Source organism: Perca flavescens, chromosome 8 (genome assembly GCF_004354835.1).
Source record: "Perca flavescens isolate YP-PL-M2 chromosome 8, PFLA_1.0, whole genome shotgun sequence".
Classification (NCBI taxonomy): domain Eukaryota; kingdom Metazoa; phylum Chordata; class Actinopteri; order Perciformes; family Percidae; genus Perca; species Perca flavescens.
Window position 1 is genome coordinate 6,780,532 of NC_041338.1, and position 21,247 is coordinate 6,801,778.

The 21,247-nt window shown below is 40.4% G+C and overlaps 1 protein-coding gene and 1 non-coding gene across 3 annotated transcripts; both read left to right on the top strand.

The window, feature by feature from the left end:
- Nucleotides 1-3,780: 3,780 nt before the first annotated feature.
- Nucleotides 3,781-3,863, top strand: trnal-cag (transfer RNA leucine (anticodon CAG)). Its single transcript has one exon. It is a non-coding gene; the product is annotated as a tRNA-Leu (tRNA).
- Nucleotides 3,864-5,578: 1,715 nt separating this feature from the next.
- On the top strand, nucleotides 5,579-21,224 carry pllp (plasmolipin). 2 transcript variants are annotated; one of them, XM_028586161.1, is made up of 4 exons: nucleotides 5,579-5,945; nucleotides 18,382-18,555; nucleotides 19,068-19,193; nucleotides 20,177-21,224. In XM_028586161.1, the coding sequence occupies exons 1-4, from the start codon at nucleotides 5,781-5,783 to the stop codon at nucleotides 20,282-20,284; spliced, it is 573 nt and encodes a 190-aa protein (XP_028441962.1). In that variant the 5' UTR covers nucleotides 5,579-5,780; the 3' UTR covers nucleotides 20,285-21,224. The 2 variants fall into 2 exon arrangements, with proteins under 2 accessions (XP_028441962.1, XP_028441964.1); XM_028586163.1 differs by lacking the exon at nucleotides 5,579-5,945 and adding an exon at nucleotides 15,909-15,989.
- The last annotated feature ends 23 nt before the right edge of the window (nucleotides 21,225-21,247 follow it).

The following is a 21,247-nucleotide window of genomic DNA, read 5'->3' on the forward strand; positions in this document are numbered from 1 at the left end:
TTGCCTGCCTGTTTCTCTTCCTCTCTGTCCCCCCCAGTGAGCTGTGAAGGAACAAGCCCTTGTTTGTGTGGTTTGGTTACATTCTGACACCTCCCTCCAGAAGTTATCGCTGTCCAACAAACAGATTTCCTGATCCAGCCGAATCCCCCCCGAGTCTCCTCTGTCACACTGCTGTGACAATTCACACATGCCACCTACTGGCCTGACAGACACAGACATACTCAATCTTTTCACACAGTGTGTGTGTGTGTGTGTGTGTGTGTGTGTGTGTGTATTGATTGGATCATATGGTCTGATCCTGGTTTCTGCTGCATCAGTGACACTGTCCCTGTTAATAAAGTACATTTAATTTACTTATGGTGTGCTTTCTCTAGCTGGTCCAGAGAATCACCTCCCTTTCTCTCTCTCTGTGTGTGTGTGTGTTTGAGGGCCTCACATATGTCCTATGAATTGGAGTTGCTGCAGCCTCTATCTGAAGGCCTGTCTTCAGAGCTGCTGTCCGCTCTCCTCCCAGCAAAGTATTCTTCTGGGGGTGGGGAGTGAGGCAGAGAGACAGACTGCAGCTTTGTTAAGATAGAGTTGCCACAAAGTACTTATGTTAATGTAACACTAAGCAATTGTTGCTTACAAATAACGGCAAATGATTCAAGATTTGACAAAAAGTGAGTCAAAGTATGTTCCCAACTGAAAATATCAAATGAAATTCTGTCTTGTGTAAAAACAGTTGGAAGGGCTTTCAAGAAAATTAAACATATTGGCCAAAACAGTGGAATTACAACTCCCAGCCCGTCTTGTGATGACCTCTGGCCCAAAAAGACTTCCTGTAGTCTAGAAGAGAGTGTAAGCGGAGCGCTAAACCAGAAGTAGCTGGGTCAGCCAGCGGAAGTCTCTAGTAGGGGAGAACCGGGACGAATGAAACAGTTTTTAATTAAACGTCATTTACAAAGACGTCGTAAAACACTGAAAGTTCATATTTTCTCACTAGCAACCTAAATCTGTCCTCTGTCAAATGCAGTTGCATTTTCAGCTCTGACTGAAACCGTTCAGGAGTTATTTAAGCAGTAGTCTGACGTGCGTTTTGTTTCATTCGTCCCTCCAGGCCTGGACGAATGAAACAGGCATGGGGGACGAAAGAAACGTACAGTTTAAGCTATGTACACTTCCCACAACTTCAATATTTGGCAACATATCATGATATTCAGACGCCCCCAACCGGCCCGTCAGACACAGCCTACCAAGAGTCTGGGTCTGCCGAGGTTTCTTCCTAAAAGGGAGTTTTTTCTTGCCACTGTCGCAATAGCCACTGCTAATGCTTGCTCTTGAGGGAATTACTGTAATTGTTGGGGTTTTGGAATTTATAGAGTGTGGTCTAGACCTACTCTATCTGTAAAGTGTCTCGAGATAACTTTTGTTATGAATTGATACTATAAATAAAATTGAATTGAATTGAATTGAATAGATAGGTGTTATTTCAGATAGATTGCTGCAGGGCTATACGTCTTGGTGAATGTCTGTTAACAACTCATTGCCATCATCGTGAAGTGCGTAGCCTATCTCGCAGTTAAGGAAATACCATGCATTATGGCATATAGTTAGAATAATACATGTTTCCAATTATATAATGTTTCTATAGTACAAAATGTTATTTCATTCTGTTCTTATGTGGGTAGGCCACCGCACATCCAAATAAGTGCCCTTCATGACCCACAGGCCATCAGTCTCCATTGGTTAACATGGCAAAACTCGACCTCCTACCTGATAGCCCCAAATATATTTACAGCTTTCTAAAACCACTTTTCCATGTCTCACCTGTATAAAATATAGTATAAACACAGATATGTGTGCAATTACTTAGAATACATGGGGTTTACTGCCTGGTCTGGACGAAACTGCTGTTTCATTCGTCTTGACAGCAACAATTGACATTTTAAAACACTAATTCATCTGTCGTATGACCATGACAACGGTACATGAAACAATAAATACAACCTGTCATTAAAAAAAAATTACCGCATCAAACATTTTACATACCCCACTCAAATTGGGTTCGCGGGTCTAACTTTGTAGCAGCATGACGTCATGTCACCAACTTTCCTGGGTCTGGTAGATCTTGTGTGTACGTGCTGACGAAATTTGACATTTGCAACGTGTATGGTTTTCGGGTCAGTGTAATTCACTTATCAGTTCAATTTTCTAAGCACAAACAGACATTTGTAAAAACAGAAAAATGGGTTCAAATATCAAATTTTTCATTTTTTTCCCGACTTTCCCGAAAAATTGAATCTTTAACTTATTTTTCCAATTTTCTGTTTTTATTCAGAGGATCAGAAATTCAGAAAATTACAAAATTGAGACTGAGCTCCAATTATTCAATACTGTAATGGTATTCTCTTCCTCTACTTTACAGAATATGCAGGTCATTAACTGCATATGGACCAAAATAAAAAACTGATAGACTTTGGGGTCAGAGGTGCTTGCTTGGTTTCGAGAATGCTTATTTGGTAGTATTGAATAATTGGAGCCCAGAAGCAATTTTGTAATTTTCTCAATTTCTGATCCTCTGAATAAAAAAACGAAAATTGGAAAGACAGGTTAAAGATCAAATTTTTTAATTTGTCAAGGTGGGAAAAAAAATGAAAAATTGGATATTTTAACCCATTTTTCAGTTTTTCTGTTGTTACACTGACCTTTTCGGGATAACTGCAATGTTTCATTCGTCCTCCGTTTCAATCGTCCCGGTTGTACCCTACACCTGTGCTGATCATCTAGGTAATTCTATACGCGGTTTTGGCTCCATGATTGCGCCACTGATCAATTGTCACAGGAATGAACGGGTCTCCGACTCGAACGCTGTATCTCGTTCTTATGATAGCCTACATCCATGATAAGACCCATGTGGGGCATCTTTGCTGATGCCCATAAACACTAAAATAAGAAAAGGAAATACAGGCATAGGGGACCCCCCACCTCTAAAGATTTTGTCTTACTTAAATTGCAAACCAAAATGAGAGCACAAAATAATCACACAGTTGTATTTGTTGTGCCAGGATGACATTTTATACAGTTCCTCTAATTTGAGAAATTTAAAATGACTCATTTTTTGGGACGCTGGCTGTTCTGTGCTCTTGTCTCATTGGCGTTTTCAGTCCAAAATGGCGGCAGCGCCATCTAGCCTTATATATATGTCAATGCATCTAGCTGCGGTTGTCAATAAACGCTGTATTGACACTACAGCTAAAACACCGGGCAGAGGGAGCAAGAGAGCCATGTAACAGAGCCGTATATGGCTCTGATGTATAAATATGAGCCGATGCTGCTGCTGAGCCACTGGACAGAGTAACGCTGTCTTGTGGTTAACAAACTAAGTAACAGGAATACATTGCTTACTACATAAATCTATTTTAAATCATGTTTTTAAGCTACGTGTCTCAGGACGGCTGAGCGGTCTTTTTTTTAGGCCTATTTGGACTTTAAAATGAGATCAAACAAGTGTTAGTGGTTTGGACCAGTTGCGTGTAGAGCAATCAGATATGTGTCATTTAGTTTTTCTTGATTTTGAACCACGTTTCCTAAAACTATAAAGCTCAAATTTCACTACAGCTAAATCACCAGCAGATGGAGCAAGAGAGCCACGTATAAGGTTTAGCCGTTGTTGCTGCTAAACCACTAACACACTTTTCTGGTTAACATTTATCTACTAGGCCTACTAGGAATACACAAATACATAAATACGTAAAATGGCATCTATATGACATAATACTTGAATACATAGGTTTTCATGTCAGGATGGCCGAGCGGTCTAAGGCGCTGCGTTCAGGTCGCAGTCTCCTCTGGAGGCGTGGGTTCGAATCCCACTTCTGACAATCTCCGTTTTTTTTTTCATCAATCAAAAGGTACATCCGTTATGTGTCGGTTTCTACACAGTTGCTTCGCAGTGTTTACAACGTGTATTACGCATACAACATTGCAATACCAACAAATATTAAATTTATACATACTTTACATTACATACATCAGACTTAATTGTCCAATATAGTGTCAACAAGAATAAATCTGACATTGTGATCTATTTATTGTACTGTATAATCATGTTATTGCAATTATGTAATAATGACATTTTTCTTGGCTGTTGTGTTTTATTCATATGTTGTACTGTCTGTGTCATGACATATTGAGTGTTTAGTAAATATGATGGGGTGAATGATGAGGCGCACATACAGTGAGTTTGAACATGTATTTCATTAAAAAAGCAACACAGAGGATGCTGCAAAAGAGAGAGAATTTGCGTGGGTTGCTGCAAGAGTAAATGTGTAAGTTCCAATATAGTGTATTAATATATATAATCATAAGAATTATATTACTGGTGAAATGGTATTGAATCCATAATCTATTTCATTTAGGTGCAATCCTGCGGGCGAAAAAGTCCTAGGCCTACTAATCCCATTCTGAGGCTGCAGCACCATGATGAACAGAATTAGAATTCCTAATCTTTTATTTCAAAGGGTTTACATCATTCACCTGCAATACTGTGGAACATCTTTTTAATGGCTCTTACAGGTTTGTGTCCAGGGAACACTACAAAAACGTTTAAAACACGTTTCAGAGCGATCAAGTCACACTCTTCGGCTCTTTGCTATACAGTGGCTTTACTAATATGCTACGCGTCACCAATGTTTGCAAAAAAAACTGTAATGTGACACAAAGAATCTGCTGGGATGTAGAGCATGTCCACGATGGGTGACGTTAGTGATGTGAGGACAGATAAGGTTATGTAGGCTACATAACTGATTGACTGGGAAGAAAAACCAGACTGAATGAATGAATGAGGAAATGAAAGAGCGCTGTGTGAGAGGGAAGAGACTGAGAGAAACCTCGAGGTTTCTGGAAGAAAACCTGCTCGCGACCAGGTTAGGTTCCCAGGCTCAGTTACCATAGTAACTGACTCTGAGGTTAAGTTACCTCTCTTTCTGAAACGGGCTGGAGTAACTCCTCTCTCTCTCAGGTTTGATCAACCTCCCCTTCTGAAACAGAAAACCAAGAGTTTCCCTCATCTCAGGGTTAACAAACTCAGAGTTTTCACTAAACCTGCTTTCTGAAACGGACCTGTGAAGGCCAAATATGCACATCCAAAATATCCACACCAAGAGGGTGTCACTGAGTCAGGTGACAGGCCTCTGGGATCCATATGGGAGGTGCCACTGGGAAATAAAGATGGTAAAAGAAGGAGAGCAAAACACTAGAGTACGCATGGAGAGAGATGATGAAACACCCAGTTTGTGTGTGTGTGTGTGTGTGTTTAAAGAGAGAGAGAGAGGAGAGAGAGAGAGAGAGGGAGGGAGAGAGAGAGAGAGAGAGAGAGAGAGAGAGAGAGAGAGCGATAGAGAGAGATAGAGCAAAGTGTAGAGAGACTCACACACCACCATTAGCCACCTGTCAGTACAGGTGGAGAGAGGGACTGCTGGCCATCTGAGCCTGGAGGTTTTACTGGAGGACTCCTCTTTACCTCCTTGGACAGTTTACTTTTCTTTCTTTATTTTTTACCTCAAGACCTTTTTTTAGGGTTTTATATGGACAGAACTGAACTTTAGTCTTGCTGTTGCATATGTAGGCCTAGTCAATGGTTACTGAATCCCAACACTCGGGTATTTTTTGAGGAGTGAAAGCTGTTGGAGGAGGACTGTTTTCATCAGTCTCAGTTCATCCTGAGACTGAATCCTTGAGGAGTTTTCTGTTGGTGTGGCTGTTCCTGAGACACCCATCTTCGGATAATCTGCGTGATCATGGCAGACTTCCCGTCCAAGGTTACCACGGAAACCAGCTCCCCCAACTCCCAGAGCTCTCAGCAGGGGGGCAACAGCCTCCGAGGGCTGGCCGCTAACGTCACCATTATGATGGACGGGTCCTTTATCCGAAGCATCCCGGCCATCCTCATGATTGTTGAAATAGTATGTAACAGGTGACGCTGTTCTGTTTTTTTTTTTTTTACTCTATTTAACTGCGTTCAGTGCAAACTTATTTTCTCTTCTATTCTTTTCTGTTGGATTCTGTTTCCCTCGGGTACATCATGACTGAACCCATTGGTTGATTCAATTACAGATTTAAAGAATACGGTTGGTGATATTCTTTATTTTTCTTAGTGTCACCACGAAAAGACCAAAACCAACCATACGTTATTCCATCTCCTAATACTTTATGACTTTCTTAACTGGACTATAACTCTCAGCCACAGGTCCATTTTTTTTTTTTCCAACTGAGGACATCCATCTTTAAATGAAACATATTTATACTGTAGTTTTAGTTTTAGAAAATTTTAATAATTAAACAGCTGGGCTCTGTAGTGTCAAGCAAATGTTACAAACAGGAGTAAATAGTTCATTTGTTTGGGACTAGTTTCTGCGTGGATTAATACACATTGGTGTTTTAGAGAAAATATACAGCAGCAGGACAGTCTATGTGGGATCAACTTAAAATAAATGACAGTGCCCATGTTCATCATAATGAAGGGAAATCTCACCCAGTGCACCCTTGTGTTTTAATATTTTTTAGACACTAGTGGGGCTTAGTGATATATATATATATATATATATATATATATATATATATATATATATATATATATATATATATATATATATATGTATATGTATATATATGTATATGTATATTGTTGATATATGTTATGTTAACAGTGCTAAGCTTCAGCTAAAACGCATTCCCCCTCTAGTGATGTATTTGCACTAAACTCTGACCATACAAAGGACATGTGACTGGCTGCAGGAGCTCTTTGTCCCCTAAGGCCCTCTCCCCTCCTGTCACACCTCTCAGACCATCCCATCATTACACTCAACCTATAGCTTAGTCAGAGGTACAATGTTCATTCTGTATATGACCTGAATGTTAAGTGGAATGCTTTATTGGCATTTAATGATATAGTAGTATTCGGGCCAGTTAGCTAGTGTGTGGCAGCTAAACCCTGAGGTGATACAGGTGACACCTTTCAGCCCGACTATTCAAGAAAATCAACAGCAACCTTGGCCTATAACGTTGGTGGTAGTGTGTGAGTTAGCAGGGGTAAACAGACTTTACAAACAAGTTGTTTCAATGTTAATAAACCAAACTAAACAAACTTTTACAGTACATCTTCATGCCCAGATCTTAGGCACCCATACATGAGCATTGTCTATACACCTTTAATAAGTGTGACTAATTTATTAATAGTTGCCGGTTGTGATTTTTAAATGGCTACAGTTATGATGTCCTAAGGTTAACAAGCTGTGAACATTGGATGGAAATTGTAAAATAGAGCACGTTCACGGCCTGAAAGAAAAGTCATAAACACCACCACATGACTTTTATAAGCTCTCCCTTTTATGTTCAAGCTGCATTCATTGATTTAGATTTACTGGAAAGTGTTAGCAAACTGTTGCTTTATTTGGAGTCATGTCTCTGACCACCTAACAAATGTAAGTCAAATGTTCCAATAACTTATTTAAGCTCTGTTTTGGTCTCCACCAACTCCTGAGGAAAATATCTTGCTCATGCTGCTAAATGCTCCACTATGTAGCTAGTCGTTAACTTCACATATGGAATCATTTCACACATGTAGCACATCACAGGAGATTGTCAGTGTCAGACTGGAATAGAGCATGCAGGAGGCAGGACATGACGCGGATTACATCACGGTCACAGAGCTGGTTCATAAACAACGAATCGCACCCTTCTTTACCCTCTGTTTGTTTTCTACCGGTTTCGGCAAGCCGCATGATAGAAACGTTATCAACATGCCCAGTCGCTCGCCGTGAATTCTTCGCACAATGAGCCGTTCTTTTCACACATGGGCTCAATTGGACAATACACAGACTTTAGACTAAGAAACTGGCAGGGTCAAGTCTGTTTAATGTCTAGTCCAACTGATTCAAACAGTTCACAATTCACATACAGCTATGCCAGGTAATGTTCTAGATAGGTTCAGGTTTGCAGTGCATGTGTGAAAGGACCGAATATCTGTCTGCTGTTTGATGGTAGACGAGTACAGTTGGCTTTTAGAGTTTTTTCACAGAAAGCAGCTGCCTGCGGCATTTGGAAACAGCACTGCAATGCAAATTTAATTAAAATAGTAAATTAAAGTAATTTAATAATAGTAATAAAAGCAAGGCTCTGCCACTTACTTTTACTTGTGTGTTAAAGTCATTGAAATGTGACAAGTAGGGAAGGGTCATGAAGTCAGCAATCTGGCTCAGTGGTGGCAGTTACACAGCAATATCTATAAAGTTTGCTAACATTAGCCACCAAAAGCTCATACCAGATCAAGTATGACATTCGTTGTGTTTCATTAATGTTTCAACATGCCCTTTGGCCGGCTAGCAAGCCCAAACAAGATATTACTTTTTCCACTATGGCCACGCCAAGACCCGCCCTTCAATAGCATTCACACAATACTATTGGCCAGGCGTCCATGCTTACATGTACAAGTCCTATCCCCTGACCAATCCCCTAACCCTAACCTTAACCACTCGAGGTGAAATGCCTAACCCCAACCAATCAAGCTGCTTCATAGGGCGGGTCTTCGTGTGGCCATACTGGGATTCATAATTTTGCGTGCGGCGTGCCTGTTGTTTTGTTTCCGGTCTAGCTAGATCCGGTGATGTGTTGTAGTTTTTCTAACGTTACTAGTTGTTGCAACAGCATGTGAAAAAAACTACAACGTTTTCTAGGCCAAAAAGAACGTTAATCTCGCGATAATTTTTTTTATTAATAACGTTAATAACGTGTTTCACTGACAGCACTCATTAATACTTGCAGACTCATTTCAAGGAGGCTTGGTAATCAGCTGCATAAGTTTCTGATTTAGAAAGTTTGTGATAGAAACAATTCACGTGAATTCAACCAATCACCGTGAATTCGATGCGACTCGCAATTTTGACCAATCACGGCAACTTTACCGCAAATTTGACCAATAACCAATTTCCGCGACTTCAACCAATCACAGCAGTCCCACATGCCAGACTTTGCTTCTTTTTTTTATCGTTATTGTAGGTGCAATGATAAGTTAAAGTCCAATTACTTTATGAATGTGTGTCCCAGGCCAGGCCAGGATAGGCAATGAACTAACAATATAAAGATCAACAAGCCACTGACACATACTGTATGTTCAAATTTGATTCATTCAATAAATTATAATTTTTTGTCTTAAATCCACCAGCCACTTTCATATTATACCAACATTTGCAGCATCCTGAACCTTTTTGGTAAGGTTACTAGGAAAACTCAGCCCAGAGTAGTTTTGTTCTCCCCGAAACAAGTTTTCTTTTTATTTTTAAATAAGTATACCAAAAGATGTTTTCTAGGATTATTGATATGGAAATCAGTTGACCTAATTGCTAAATGTGAGCTTATGTAACATCAACAATTTAATTGACCTCCTATCTAGTAGCGTGTCGCAGACTGTGTTAGTGTGTGTGGCAATGTCATTTTCCATTTACTTATAATTGGGCAACAACAATAGGGGAAGAATTAAAGAAGCAAAAAGGGAAGTAGGCTACCAGAATAGTTTGAAATTCTTTCAAAACCAAACGGTCATATCCATCTGCAGTAGGTGTTACATTCATAGAACAGCAGGTTTCCTGTTTCAAACTTCCAACTCCTTATGCAATATTAATACATAAAATGCCCCATGCATACTGCATTATAAAACACAAACACAAACACAATCTGCATAATATATAAATTCTGGAACTAGTTTAAGAGTGCATTGTTTAACTTGATAGATGCTTAAACATGGGCGGTGAAAAGATAAAGTTAACATACAGATTTGACATTTATTTCACCTTTATACTGAGTCTGTTTTGCCGTAATTAACATTCAGTGATAAAGCTATCACAGGTTGGATACATACGTTTATTTAAGTTGCTTCCTGTACTGCCCTGGCAGTGTACAGTAGCCTTTGTAAAGGTCAATATTAGAGTGCACACTGTGTGTGTGTGTGTTAGCTTTTTTGTATAAATGTATTGATAAACTAAAAGGAACTTCACTGAGAATGCTCACATTTTCCATAAATCTTACATTGACCATGGTTTGTCACGTTCCCCTCAGGATGAATAGTATTGACTTTTCATATGATCACAGTTTCAATGTGTCCCATACTTTGGTTTAAGACCAAATACACGCAAAAGTAATGGCATTTCCATCCTTCTCAGGGGCACTTTGTGTTTGATGCTAAATGGCAAACACTAGCATGCTAAACTAAGATGGTGAACATGGTAAACATTGTTAAACATTAGCTTTTTAGTCAGTCATTGTGACCATGTTGCCATGCTAGCATTATCATTTAGCTCAAAGCACTGCTGTGCCAAAGTTCATTGGAACTACAACTCACGCTACCCGACGTAAGTTGTAGTTGCAATGAGACAACCTGTAGGGGGAACGTCCCCCTACAGGTTGTTGTTGTTGAATTTTATTTAAAAAGTTCAGCAGGCAAATTCACAAAGTATTATTATATCAGCATACTTTCCAACCTCCACAATTTTCAATGTAACACACCTGTTGATGTTTAAAAGACAAGTTTTGCGTAGGTTTGCATGTGGACGGTGGGGACATGTCCCTACCAATATTTTGGGAGGATGTAACATGGCTGGTGCAGGTGGAGAGAGCTAGCAGTTAGCTGGAGCGCCGAGATTAGCCGATTAGCTTAAAGAGTCCACAGACAACTGAACAGAGATTCTACACTAATACTTTTTGCTACAATATCGACCATAAAATGCCAGGTCTCCACTGTGCTTTATTTAGTTATCATACATGAGCAGTAGAACATAGTACAAGCTTCCTACACCAACTCGTTAATGAAGTCTCTCTTGTGTGTGTCGGTTGGTTGCAGTTTTAACTGTGTCTGTTACAAGGACAGAATTATCCCTACCAATATTTGAGCTAACTCTTTGCATTATCTTACTGTCAGACAAGGAGGAGATGAGAGCTGCTCAGTGTGCTTTAGGGATGTCACGATATCAAAAATCTAGTAGTCGGTACTGATACCATCAAAAGTACACAATACTCGATACCAAAGTCGATACCACGGAGTTTAAAAATAAAAAAAAAGAGGAAAACACATTTGGGGGGGTTGGGACAGTCTCATATCACTCTATTTTCAGTGTCAGTATATTTTTTTTCTACTTTCTGTCACTGTTTTGGTGTGAAGTGGAGGGGGAAAGGAGATAATAGATGTAATCTAGAGAAAACGCTTGTCTGTCTTCCATGAGTTCTCCTGGAATTCCCAGACAGCAAGCATGTTTAGTTTAATAGTCTGTTTTTCACATAGAACCGGGCTGGTTAAAGTTCATTTAACTGACGTTCTAGAGGTCTGCTAAAACAAGCGCTAAAGTTAGCTAATGTCAGCTTTGGGAGCAAACGTTAGGCTGTGACTAGTCTATATCTTCGACGTTGCGGTGCCGCAGGAAATTCTGCCAGATGCATGTCTTTTCACCGATATCCATTTCCTTCCGCTTTCTTTGTGTCGCCGTTCTAAACTCTGGTGGATTTACGAGGACTATGGTTAACTGCTCCTCAGATCTCTGCAGGGTAAATCCAGACAGCTAGCTAGACTATCTGTCCAATCTTGAGTTTTCTCTCGAACAACTAAAACAACTTTTGAACATACATGTCCCACCAAAACAAGTTCCTTCCTGAGGCTATTTTGCAGCTGTACGTTTTTCTCCTGGAATGCTGTGTGGACCAGCCAGACCCTCCTCCACAGCGCTGTGGAGGCTGACTGCGATCAAGCAGTCGTGCAGGGCAACGCGCTCTGTTTTTCTGTGCTGGTTGGCCTTCTTCTTCTTCTTCTCCAGCAATTAGCGGTAGACTTGCACTTGAAGTGTACTGTGTACTGTGTGTACTGCCCCTGTCACGTCTGGACAAATTGCATCCCCCGGAACCTACAGTAGCTACTGTAGAAAAAAACAAGTAACGTTACATTTTCCGAATTTTGGCACCGACTTGGTACCGAAGTACCGGGTCTCGTGACATCCCTAGTGTGGTACAGTTATTTTGACTGATAAAACGTTTGGGGTGCTCACACAGTGGTCAGTACATGCTGTATTATATTACTGTAAGGATCAGTGTAGCAGTTTCAGTAATAATGGACACGCTCATGCTGCGAGCATGCTCATGCTGCATCTGTGCTCCTAGTAGCCTATTTCATTCGTAGTTTCGGTTTTCTGCCTCTGGTGATAAACTTTGTTCCATTCAGAGTCCCAAATGGGGTTATTCACAGCAGACTACAGGACAGGTGGATTTCTTGTAGAAATATTGTGACTTTATTCACATTATAATACAACCTTATTCTTCTAATATTAGAACTTTTTCCTCAAAATATTATGACTACTCCAAATCTCAGAGAACACAGATGGCATAAATATATTTTGAATGTGCAGACAGTTTTGAGCATGAGCAGAAGTCTCGCTGAATATGAGCTATTACAATCCAATAGTTTATAAATTTGTTAAAATAAATCAATGTATCATTAACATGAACAGGTGCCAAATGCACATTTAAGAAGTTACTTCCCCAAACAAAAGGCAGAAAAGAGGAGGGAAGAGTAAATAATGCCTACATGTGTGTTGACTAGGGTTGGGTATCGTTTGGTTTTTTTTCGATTCCGGTGCTAAATCGATACTTTTAAAACGGTGCCGGTGCCTAATCGGTGCCTGAACCGGTGCCTGAACCGGTGCCTGAACCGGTGCCTGAACCGGTGCCTGAACCGGTGCCTGAACCGGTACTTTTCAATAAAGTTAAAAAAAAAAAAAAAAAAAAAAAATAAGGGTAGTAAACAACAGTCAGTGACTTGTTTATTGCTAAGGCCATGGTCAAAATTAAATATTTAATAATAATGTAATAACTATAACAATAACAATAACTTATTTCACCAGTAAATTGCTGTTGAACCCCAGATGGGAAAAGGGTATTTTACAATTACTGTCAATGCACCACGAGGCTACCAGTTTTAAGTGAATCTGTGTTGTTTAATTCCGACAATGGCAGCTACAAGTGAACGCACCGTCTGTGTTGTTTAATTCCGACAACGGCAGCTGCAAGTGAACGCACCGTCTGTGTTGTTTAATTCCGACCATATAAACATACTCTATGAATTGCGACAACGGCAGCTGCTGCGCTGCAGAGCAGACTGTTACATCCCGCTGTAGAAGTCCTCCACAGTGAAATACAGTCACACTTTACACTGTTTAACGTTAGCTGTCAGTATTTTAACCGTGATTAATCCAGCTGCTCACTAAAGGTAGGCTAACGTTACATGCTGTCAGGTGTAGTGTAAAGTCAGGCACCGAAATGAGGCACCGAAACTTTCGTTCTTATTCGGTCTCGTTACTACCGTTTACGTCGGCACCGGTTCCCTATTGGCACTGAGTTTCGGTACCCAACCCTAGTGTTGACTCAGCAGAAATAACGTTAAATGAAGTTGATCTACAGGAACATACACATTTGAAAGCAACACAGAATCAGAGCCTTACTGCATTTCTTCCATTATATTTTTATATTTTAAATTGTCATTGTGTGTTTACCTTTACATAACTTAAGACATTTCCACCATACATCAATGCAGAAAAGGGCAGAAAAATTCACCAGAATGCCAAAAATGTAGTTTTTATTACCTCATTTGCTGGCTCCCTCTGCCCTTGGCAGAAGGAACTGTATGTCAAAACGACATGTTTGATGTGCACATAGGCATGGGGGTTTCTGTTATTTTACAACAGTCTGACGCTGTTTGCACAAAATGTAACCAGCCGATCCGTCTGATCTGCACAACATCATTTCAGTTAGAGACTGCAGATGGAACAGAAAGCTGCTGCCTTCTGATGAATGTAAAACGAGTCACCAGTGTAAAGGCCTTCAGTACTAACTGTGATGAGCTTTATTGTGATATAGACGGCATTAATGCCATAACCACTGGCTGACAAGTCAGCATGATCATGTTGCAGAATAAGTATTGTTGCTGTTACAATAATTAACTAAACTGTACTCGGGTTTGTAAATTCATGTTTCAGTTCATGCAGCAAACAAAAATAGATCAAAGATAAATCAAATAATCTAAAATGTACCCATGCTAAAGTTGACTAAAAAGAGGAATAAAAAAATCATCTTTTGGAAATTGATCTTAATGCCTTGATTAAAATAATTAGGAAAAATCCAACCTTAAAGGACACCAATTTTCTTTGTAAATTAATAATGTATCGTAAATGAATAAATGTTCTTCCTTAAAATACAGCGGGCAGAAGAAAGTACATCTCTATGTTAAATTCCCATAGAGGCAGGCAGATTTTTATTTTTAAAGGTCAGTTATTTCATGGATCCAGGGTACTATGCATCCTGATAAAGTTCCCTTGGCCTTTGGAATTAAAATAGCCTTAAATTGTCTACAAAATAAATATTTCAAAGTTGTCCATGGTTTTGCTGTCATGGAGATGCACACTCACCGTAGACAAAAGTATTAATGACTCTTCAGGCAGGGATCATATATATGTCGCAATAAGGAGTAGGAAAATAGCCTTTGTCTCAGGATATGCAGCGGCTACATATGATGAAAGCTTTTTCCCACGCCTAACCAATGAATTGCTTTCTCTCAATGAATACTCACTAATTATAGGGGGAGACATGAATGCGGTACTAGACTTACATCAGGATAGATCAGGGGTCAGCCACACAAAAGCCCAAAAACACATATCGGACATGTTTAATGCAGTTGTGGAATCCCACGATCTTGCAGATATATGGAGAATGCACAATCCTACTAGCAAGGATTATACCTGTTTTTTCCACACATCACCTCACCCACTCCCGCATTGATTATTTTATGTGCTCAAGTGTACTTAAGGCAATGTTCCACACAATAGCAATGGAATGAGCAATCCTGTCTGACCACAGTGCACTGATAACCACATTCCATTGTGATATGTTAGGAGAAACATTTTTTAATTCCCTTCTCCAAAACACAGCTTTTAATACAGAATTTGGAGCCAAACTAGCAGAGTTCATGTCAATCAATACTGGCTCAGTTTTGGACCCGGCATACATCTGGCAAGCCACTAAAGGATTTATTAGAGATTTCACATCTTCCTTTGCAGCAAATTTGAAGAAAAAGAGAGAGGCAAGGATTGAGGAGTTGGAATAACGTTGTAAATTGTTTTTCTAAATCAACACATACTCTTTTAGTCACAAATCGAGCAGAGCTAAATGACTTGCTAAAAAGGAGAGCTGAATTCATAATGCACACAGGCACAATTACTATTTTAACGGCTGTAAACCAAGCAAATTGCTAGCTCGGAATTTAAAACAAAGCAAGTCCAGAGCTGCTATCAATAGCGTCCGTACGGACCGAGGTATCTCAACGAATCCTAAGGAGATTACTGCCACTTTCCTTTTATTCAAAGCTGTATGAATGCAGGGTGGATGCAGTGCCAAAAGTTCCTAAAAGAGCTAAACCTGCCTCTTCTTGACCCAGAGGAGGCAGAAGAACTGGGTCAACCTATTACGTTAGAGGAACTCAAATCAGCGCTAAAAACAGCTAAAAAAGGGAAAACACCGGGGTTGGATGGAATTCCATCGGAACTCTTAATACAGTTCTTTGACACACTAGGACCTATTATTTTACAAACTTTAACCTCGGCCATTGAGAGGGGCACCTTTCATCAACAAACCAACACACAGGCACTAATTTTTTTTAACTAAAAATGGCAAAGATCCTACAGAGTGTTCAAATTACAGGCCCATCAGCCTCATTGGAACTGATATTAAGCTTTATTCCAAAGTCTTCATCGAGAAGCTAGTCTCTCTGACCAATCAGGGTTTATACCAAAGCATCAAGCTGCAGACAATATACGCAGATTACTCCATGTAATAGAAGAAGCCAAAAACCTCCCAACAACGGCAGCAGTTTTATCACTGGACGCGGAAAAGGCTTTTGACTGCCTAGAATGGAACTACCTGTGGTAAGTAATGGAGAGGCTTGCTTTGGGAGCCAAATTCATTGACATGGGACGTACTTTGTACGCGTCATTCCCCATCGCGTGGGACGCCCGCTTTTCCCATGCTATTTGCAATCTCTCTTGAACCGTTAGCCCAGGCCATGAGGCAAAATAAAATATGTAATGTCCAACTCAATATTGTTATTTGCAGATGATATTTTACTGTACATATCTGACCTTGAGGACTCTGTTCCAAAAATTTGGCTCAATCTCTGGCTATAAAATCAATTGGAATAAATCTAATCTGCTCCTGTTGAACAACAGACAGGTGACATCAGCTATTAGTGATACAATACCAACCCAAAATTACATATTTGGGCACCACCATCCACGCATCGCTACAGCGAGTTGTCCAGGACAACTATGAAACTATACTAAGTAGTGTTCAAAGGGATCTGACTAATTGGTCTGCGCTGCCGGCTTCGCTACAGTCCAGGATTGCTGTCGTTAAAATTAACATAGTTCCTCGTGTGAACTTCTTAAGTAAAATAATCCCCTTAACCCCACCAATAAATTTCTGGAAAAAACTTGATGCCATTATCCGGCAGTATATTTGGAATAGTAAACAAACTAGGCTAAAATACTCTACCTTGCAACGTACCACGAACACGGGAGGCTTGGCCCTCCCCAACCTTAAAGTGTACCATAGAGCCTTTCAGCCATGGGCCCTCAGAGTGTGGATGGACCACTCATCTACAATCCCATGGAGAGAAATAGAGCAAAACCTCACTGGAAGTCTAAGACTGCAAGACCTTGCCTTTGCAGGTGTGTGTCCAAAAAAGTGGGGAACGTAATTAATTGGGAGACAGTTTGGGACAACATTTCCCACTGTTCCAAGAACCCAAATCACCAGCAGATCCACTTCAACATATGTCATAGGACATATTGGACTCCTCAGAAGAGATACATCTCCAAAGGCATTCCTACTCCCTATTGCACATTCTGTCAACCTGAACAAACTGGAACTTTCTTGCACATAGTCTGGGAGTGTTAACAGGCGCATGAGTTCTGGAATAATACAACATCAATAATATCTGATGGGATAGGATGTTGAATTCCTACTGACCCGATTGTTACTTAATGACGACTCTAAATTACACCTGCTTGGGGGACAAAAGAAAGTTTGGTTAGCTGGCTCAACCGTGACCATGGGAATAGCTCAGTTCTGCCGCCCCCCCATTTGCTTTGTATAAAACAGTGGTTGGCGTATTTTGTGGACATAGTTATGCTTGAGCTCTCTACAGCAAGGACCAACAAAGCCAAGTCATCGACTATTTGACAAAGGTGCAGCAGCACAAATATCAGTTCTAATGACCTCCGCATCTGCAACATGGCATCATGACTTTGCGTAAACATACACGCCACTTTCCAAATGGAGTGTTATCTGTACGCATTTTCAGCTATCCACGTGTATGTCTACGCTGTATACAGCAGATGTAAACATACACACCACGTGGCGTTTCCTCGAGACCGCGGAGGATGGGGGGTGGGATAGGGAGGGTTGTTCTTGTTCAAGTGTGTTATCATACAATTCGGCTGTTTTTGGCTGATAAACTCTCAAAACCCATTTTATACTACCTAACCAGCACCAAATGGCAAACAGACAAATTTGACTAGCTGGTGAACATAGTGCAGCATATAGGATACCAGCTAAAGACACAGATATTTCCCTCAGGAGTTACAGGCTACAAAATGGCCAGGTGGCCAACAACACCACTCCAAAAATGTGTAAATGGGCAACTGTTTGCTAACATGTTAGCCATATCAACATAATGGTAGTATTATGTTGATGTTGCACAGCTCACTGCTCCCAAGTGGCCAAAAATGGATTATGTCTTTTATTAAGTCTTCTAGATTTGCATTTATCTTTTAAAGATGCCCACTCATACTACTGAAAGCTCATATTAACTTTTGCTGATTAAGAGTGTATTTTTGCTCCAAACAAGGAGTGTGAATTTTCCCTGTTTCTTACAATGAAGTCACCCTGAGAAAGTATCACTTTACTGTCGGAATGGAGAGGAGGAATGATTACAATGACCACTAACACTTGGGGGCTTAACATTTAATAAAATATTTAATAAAATGTTAACCCATCCCTTTACAGTTGCATTGGCATACAATTGTATGAGGTAGAGGCTACAAGTTCTCCCCAATGTGGTCAATTAATAATTACATATTCAATTTAAAAAGTGTCTACTTTTCATATACTAACAGTTCATGTTTTTTAATTTCAGCCTGTTTAAGTTGCTGTCTCACTTCATCTCTCTCTTCTTCTTGGTTGGTCTGTCTTGTTTTCTCTCTCTCTCTCTCTCTCTCTCTCTCTCTCTCTCTCTCTCTCTCTCTCTCGCCTCCCTAGCTTCTGGGGCTGCTCCAGTGGGCGTTGATAGCCGGTGCCCCCTACACTTTGCTGCCAGTGTATGGCTGGGTGATGTTTGTGGCCGTCACTCTGTGGATCCTCACCACAATCCTCTTCTTCATGATCCTGTTCGGCGCCCAGCAAAAACTCACGTTCATCCCCTGGCCCCTGACGGTAGGAAGGGACGCGGGTGGGGGGGGGAGAATAGTGGAATGAAAGGTTTTAAGATTTGCTTTGCTCGCATGAGAAAAACATTTTTTTTTTTTTTTAGAGTATCTCTCTACTTGTTCTAATAAGGGGGAGAGAGATACCATTGACACCATTGAGTCTCCCTGTGCAGGTGATATTCCAGATGTGGACTGGCCAGCAAGGCCCACTCTGATAATCTCTCGGCTGTCTTCTAGGCAAGATCTTAAGGCGTTTGGTCATTAAATGAATTGCTAAATGGTGCATAAACAAGAAGAAGGCAGCAGAATTTAAAATAAAGTGTCACTGTCAAGGGTCATTTAAGGTTTGGTCATTAGAATTCCAGAGCAGTGGAAGAGGAGGCGACATTTAGAAAAGCTGGCAAGGAAAAAGACAACGTAGAGAAGATGAGCAAGATTGTAATAGAAAAGTAGGGAACAACCTGGACAGAAAGAAGAAGCCCTGAGGATATGTGGCTAATGTTTCTCCTGTTTTGTTAGGTGATGGTGTATTTCGCCGGAGCCACGGTCCTCTATCTGACCGCCTTCCTGGCCAACGCAGCATCTGTGGACCCCTTCTACATTTCTTGGTATCAGCGTTACTACCAACAAATGGCAGCAGCCGCTGTAAGACGCCTGACACCACTAACACTGCCTCAAATACAAAGAGCTTGTTAAACATGCAAGAAACACTCTGAGGTCACCCTCTGACAATGTTCCTGCAGAGTCAATATCTAGGCCTTGAGTCTTCCATTTATTAACTCATCCAATGTTGGAACACCCGGCACATTTTGTGTGTTTTCCCTCCCTCTCACTGCCATCACTGTTTGACTATAGATGTGTTTCTGAAAGCCTGTTTACTTACAGTATCAGGTTGCTACGCACACCCAAAACTTGGTAGGCAGAATAAGAAAAAGGGTGAGGCCTTATTATGGAGCAAGTCCAGTTTTTGTTTCTTTTAAATCGGTTTGTACCACAGCAGCGCTGCCACTTGCTCCTCCCCACTGCCGAGTCAATGTTCCATCAAAAAGAAAAAAAACAGGTGGATCTAGGGCAGCAGTAATGTGTGTGTGTGTGTGTGTGTGTGTGTGTGTGTGTGTGTGTGTGTGTGTGTGTGAGGCAAAAAATGTCACACTACATTATCAGGAAATGCAGGCTAGATATGTTGTTTTATATCCTGTTCAACAGGCTAAAGTCCATGCTGGTTTACACCTACGGTAGCATCCAGCACATGATTTCACACCCATCCACCCCCCCACCCCACACACACACACACTCTTGGCCCTGGCCCGTGTCCAATCACAAACTCTTTATCAGTTGCATTTTACTGCCTCTGAGGCACACCAGTCATACGTTATCATTTACTAGAGATAATGACCAATTAAGACATAGCCATTTAAAGTTATTGTAGTTATAAAGTTATCACAAGTAGCTAGCTGAAATATTTATAGATGTGAATACATAAAGATGTAAAGTTATCTTTGATTTATGTCAGCAGTTGGAGATTTGAGACCTTTGCTTTGCTTCATAAAGTCATTAAAGAGGAATGATTTTCTTTCTCATCCCCTTTTAACATCTCTCTGTTTGTATTTCTCTGCCTCTCTGTTCAGTTCTTCGGTGCTGTGGTGACCCTGGCGTACGGGGCCAGTGCCTTCTTCTCCTATTTGACCTGGAAGGGAGATGGAGGAAACGCTGCCACCACAACAGTGCCGACCTAGGACTCAATCCTGATCCTAGAAAATCCCCTCAAGATACTGTAGGTGTAGGTAGTATTACCAATGAGATAAAGCCTAATCCAGACGAAAATATCCTATATTATATATATTTTTCAGTCAAACTCACTTTTACCGTAACATTATAAAAAGAAATTGTACATCAGCACTGGATTGTCCACATAAAATGTACTGTATCACATACTACAACACAATATTTCTTTGAATACTATTGTCTATACATAAATAAAGCATACAGTGCCTTAAATTGTTGGTAATATTACAGCATATTGGCATACTAGCACCTCCAAGTTGTATTTAAAATATGCAGCCTATGGCCTAATGGCAGCTAATGGGGATCCCAAAAAAAGAATAAAGAATAACCAAATCCCCTCACCAGTACCTCTAAAGTTCAATGATTCATTTGTTATCTTTGAAAATAGCCAGGCTAGCTGTTTCCCTGATTCCAATCTTTGTGCTAAGCTATGCTAACTGGCTGCTGGCTATGGCTTGATATGTAATGCAGCCTACAGTCATGCGAGCGCGGTGTCAATCTTCTCATCTGAGTCCCGGCAAGAAAGCGGATAATCTTATTTCCCAAAATGTCAAACTATCTCTTTGAAGTAAGGTCACCCGACTATCGAAGAAGACCTTACGATGCAAAAAAAGTGATTTGAACTGCAGAGTGAACACAGTTATTTGTTCACATTCTGAATGCCATACTCTAACAAATCTTAATAGTAAAATACTATTGTAAAATATATAAATTACTTTTATACTATGGGAGTAAAGTAACAATATCAGTGTGAACGGCTCTAAAAGGGGGTTCTTTGGTCAGTCATTGATGTAAAGATCAGATATTTGATTTATATAGAGTGCATTTGCCTTTATGAAATGAGTTTGTTTTTGTACCAAGAATTTAAATACTTGTGAAATCCTGTGGGGCTCAAACATGCACTTGTTCAAATA

What these genes read in the sequence shown, in the direction of transcription:
- pllp (XM_028586161.1), top strand. Translation starts at nt 5,781, where the DNA reads ATGGCAGACTTCCCGTCCAAGGTTACCACGGAAACCAGCTCCCCCAAC. An exon ending in TCCTCATGATTGTTGAAATA is followed by an intron (nt 5,946 to 18,381) that starts GTATGTAACAGG and finishes TCGCCTCCCTAG; the next exon opens with CTTCTGGGGCTGCTCCAGTG. An exon ending in TCATCCCCTGGCCCCTGACG is followed by an intron (nt 18,556 to 19,067) that starts GTAGGAAGGGAC and finishes CTGTTTTGTTAG; the next exon opens with GTGATGGTGTATTTCGCCGG.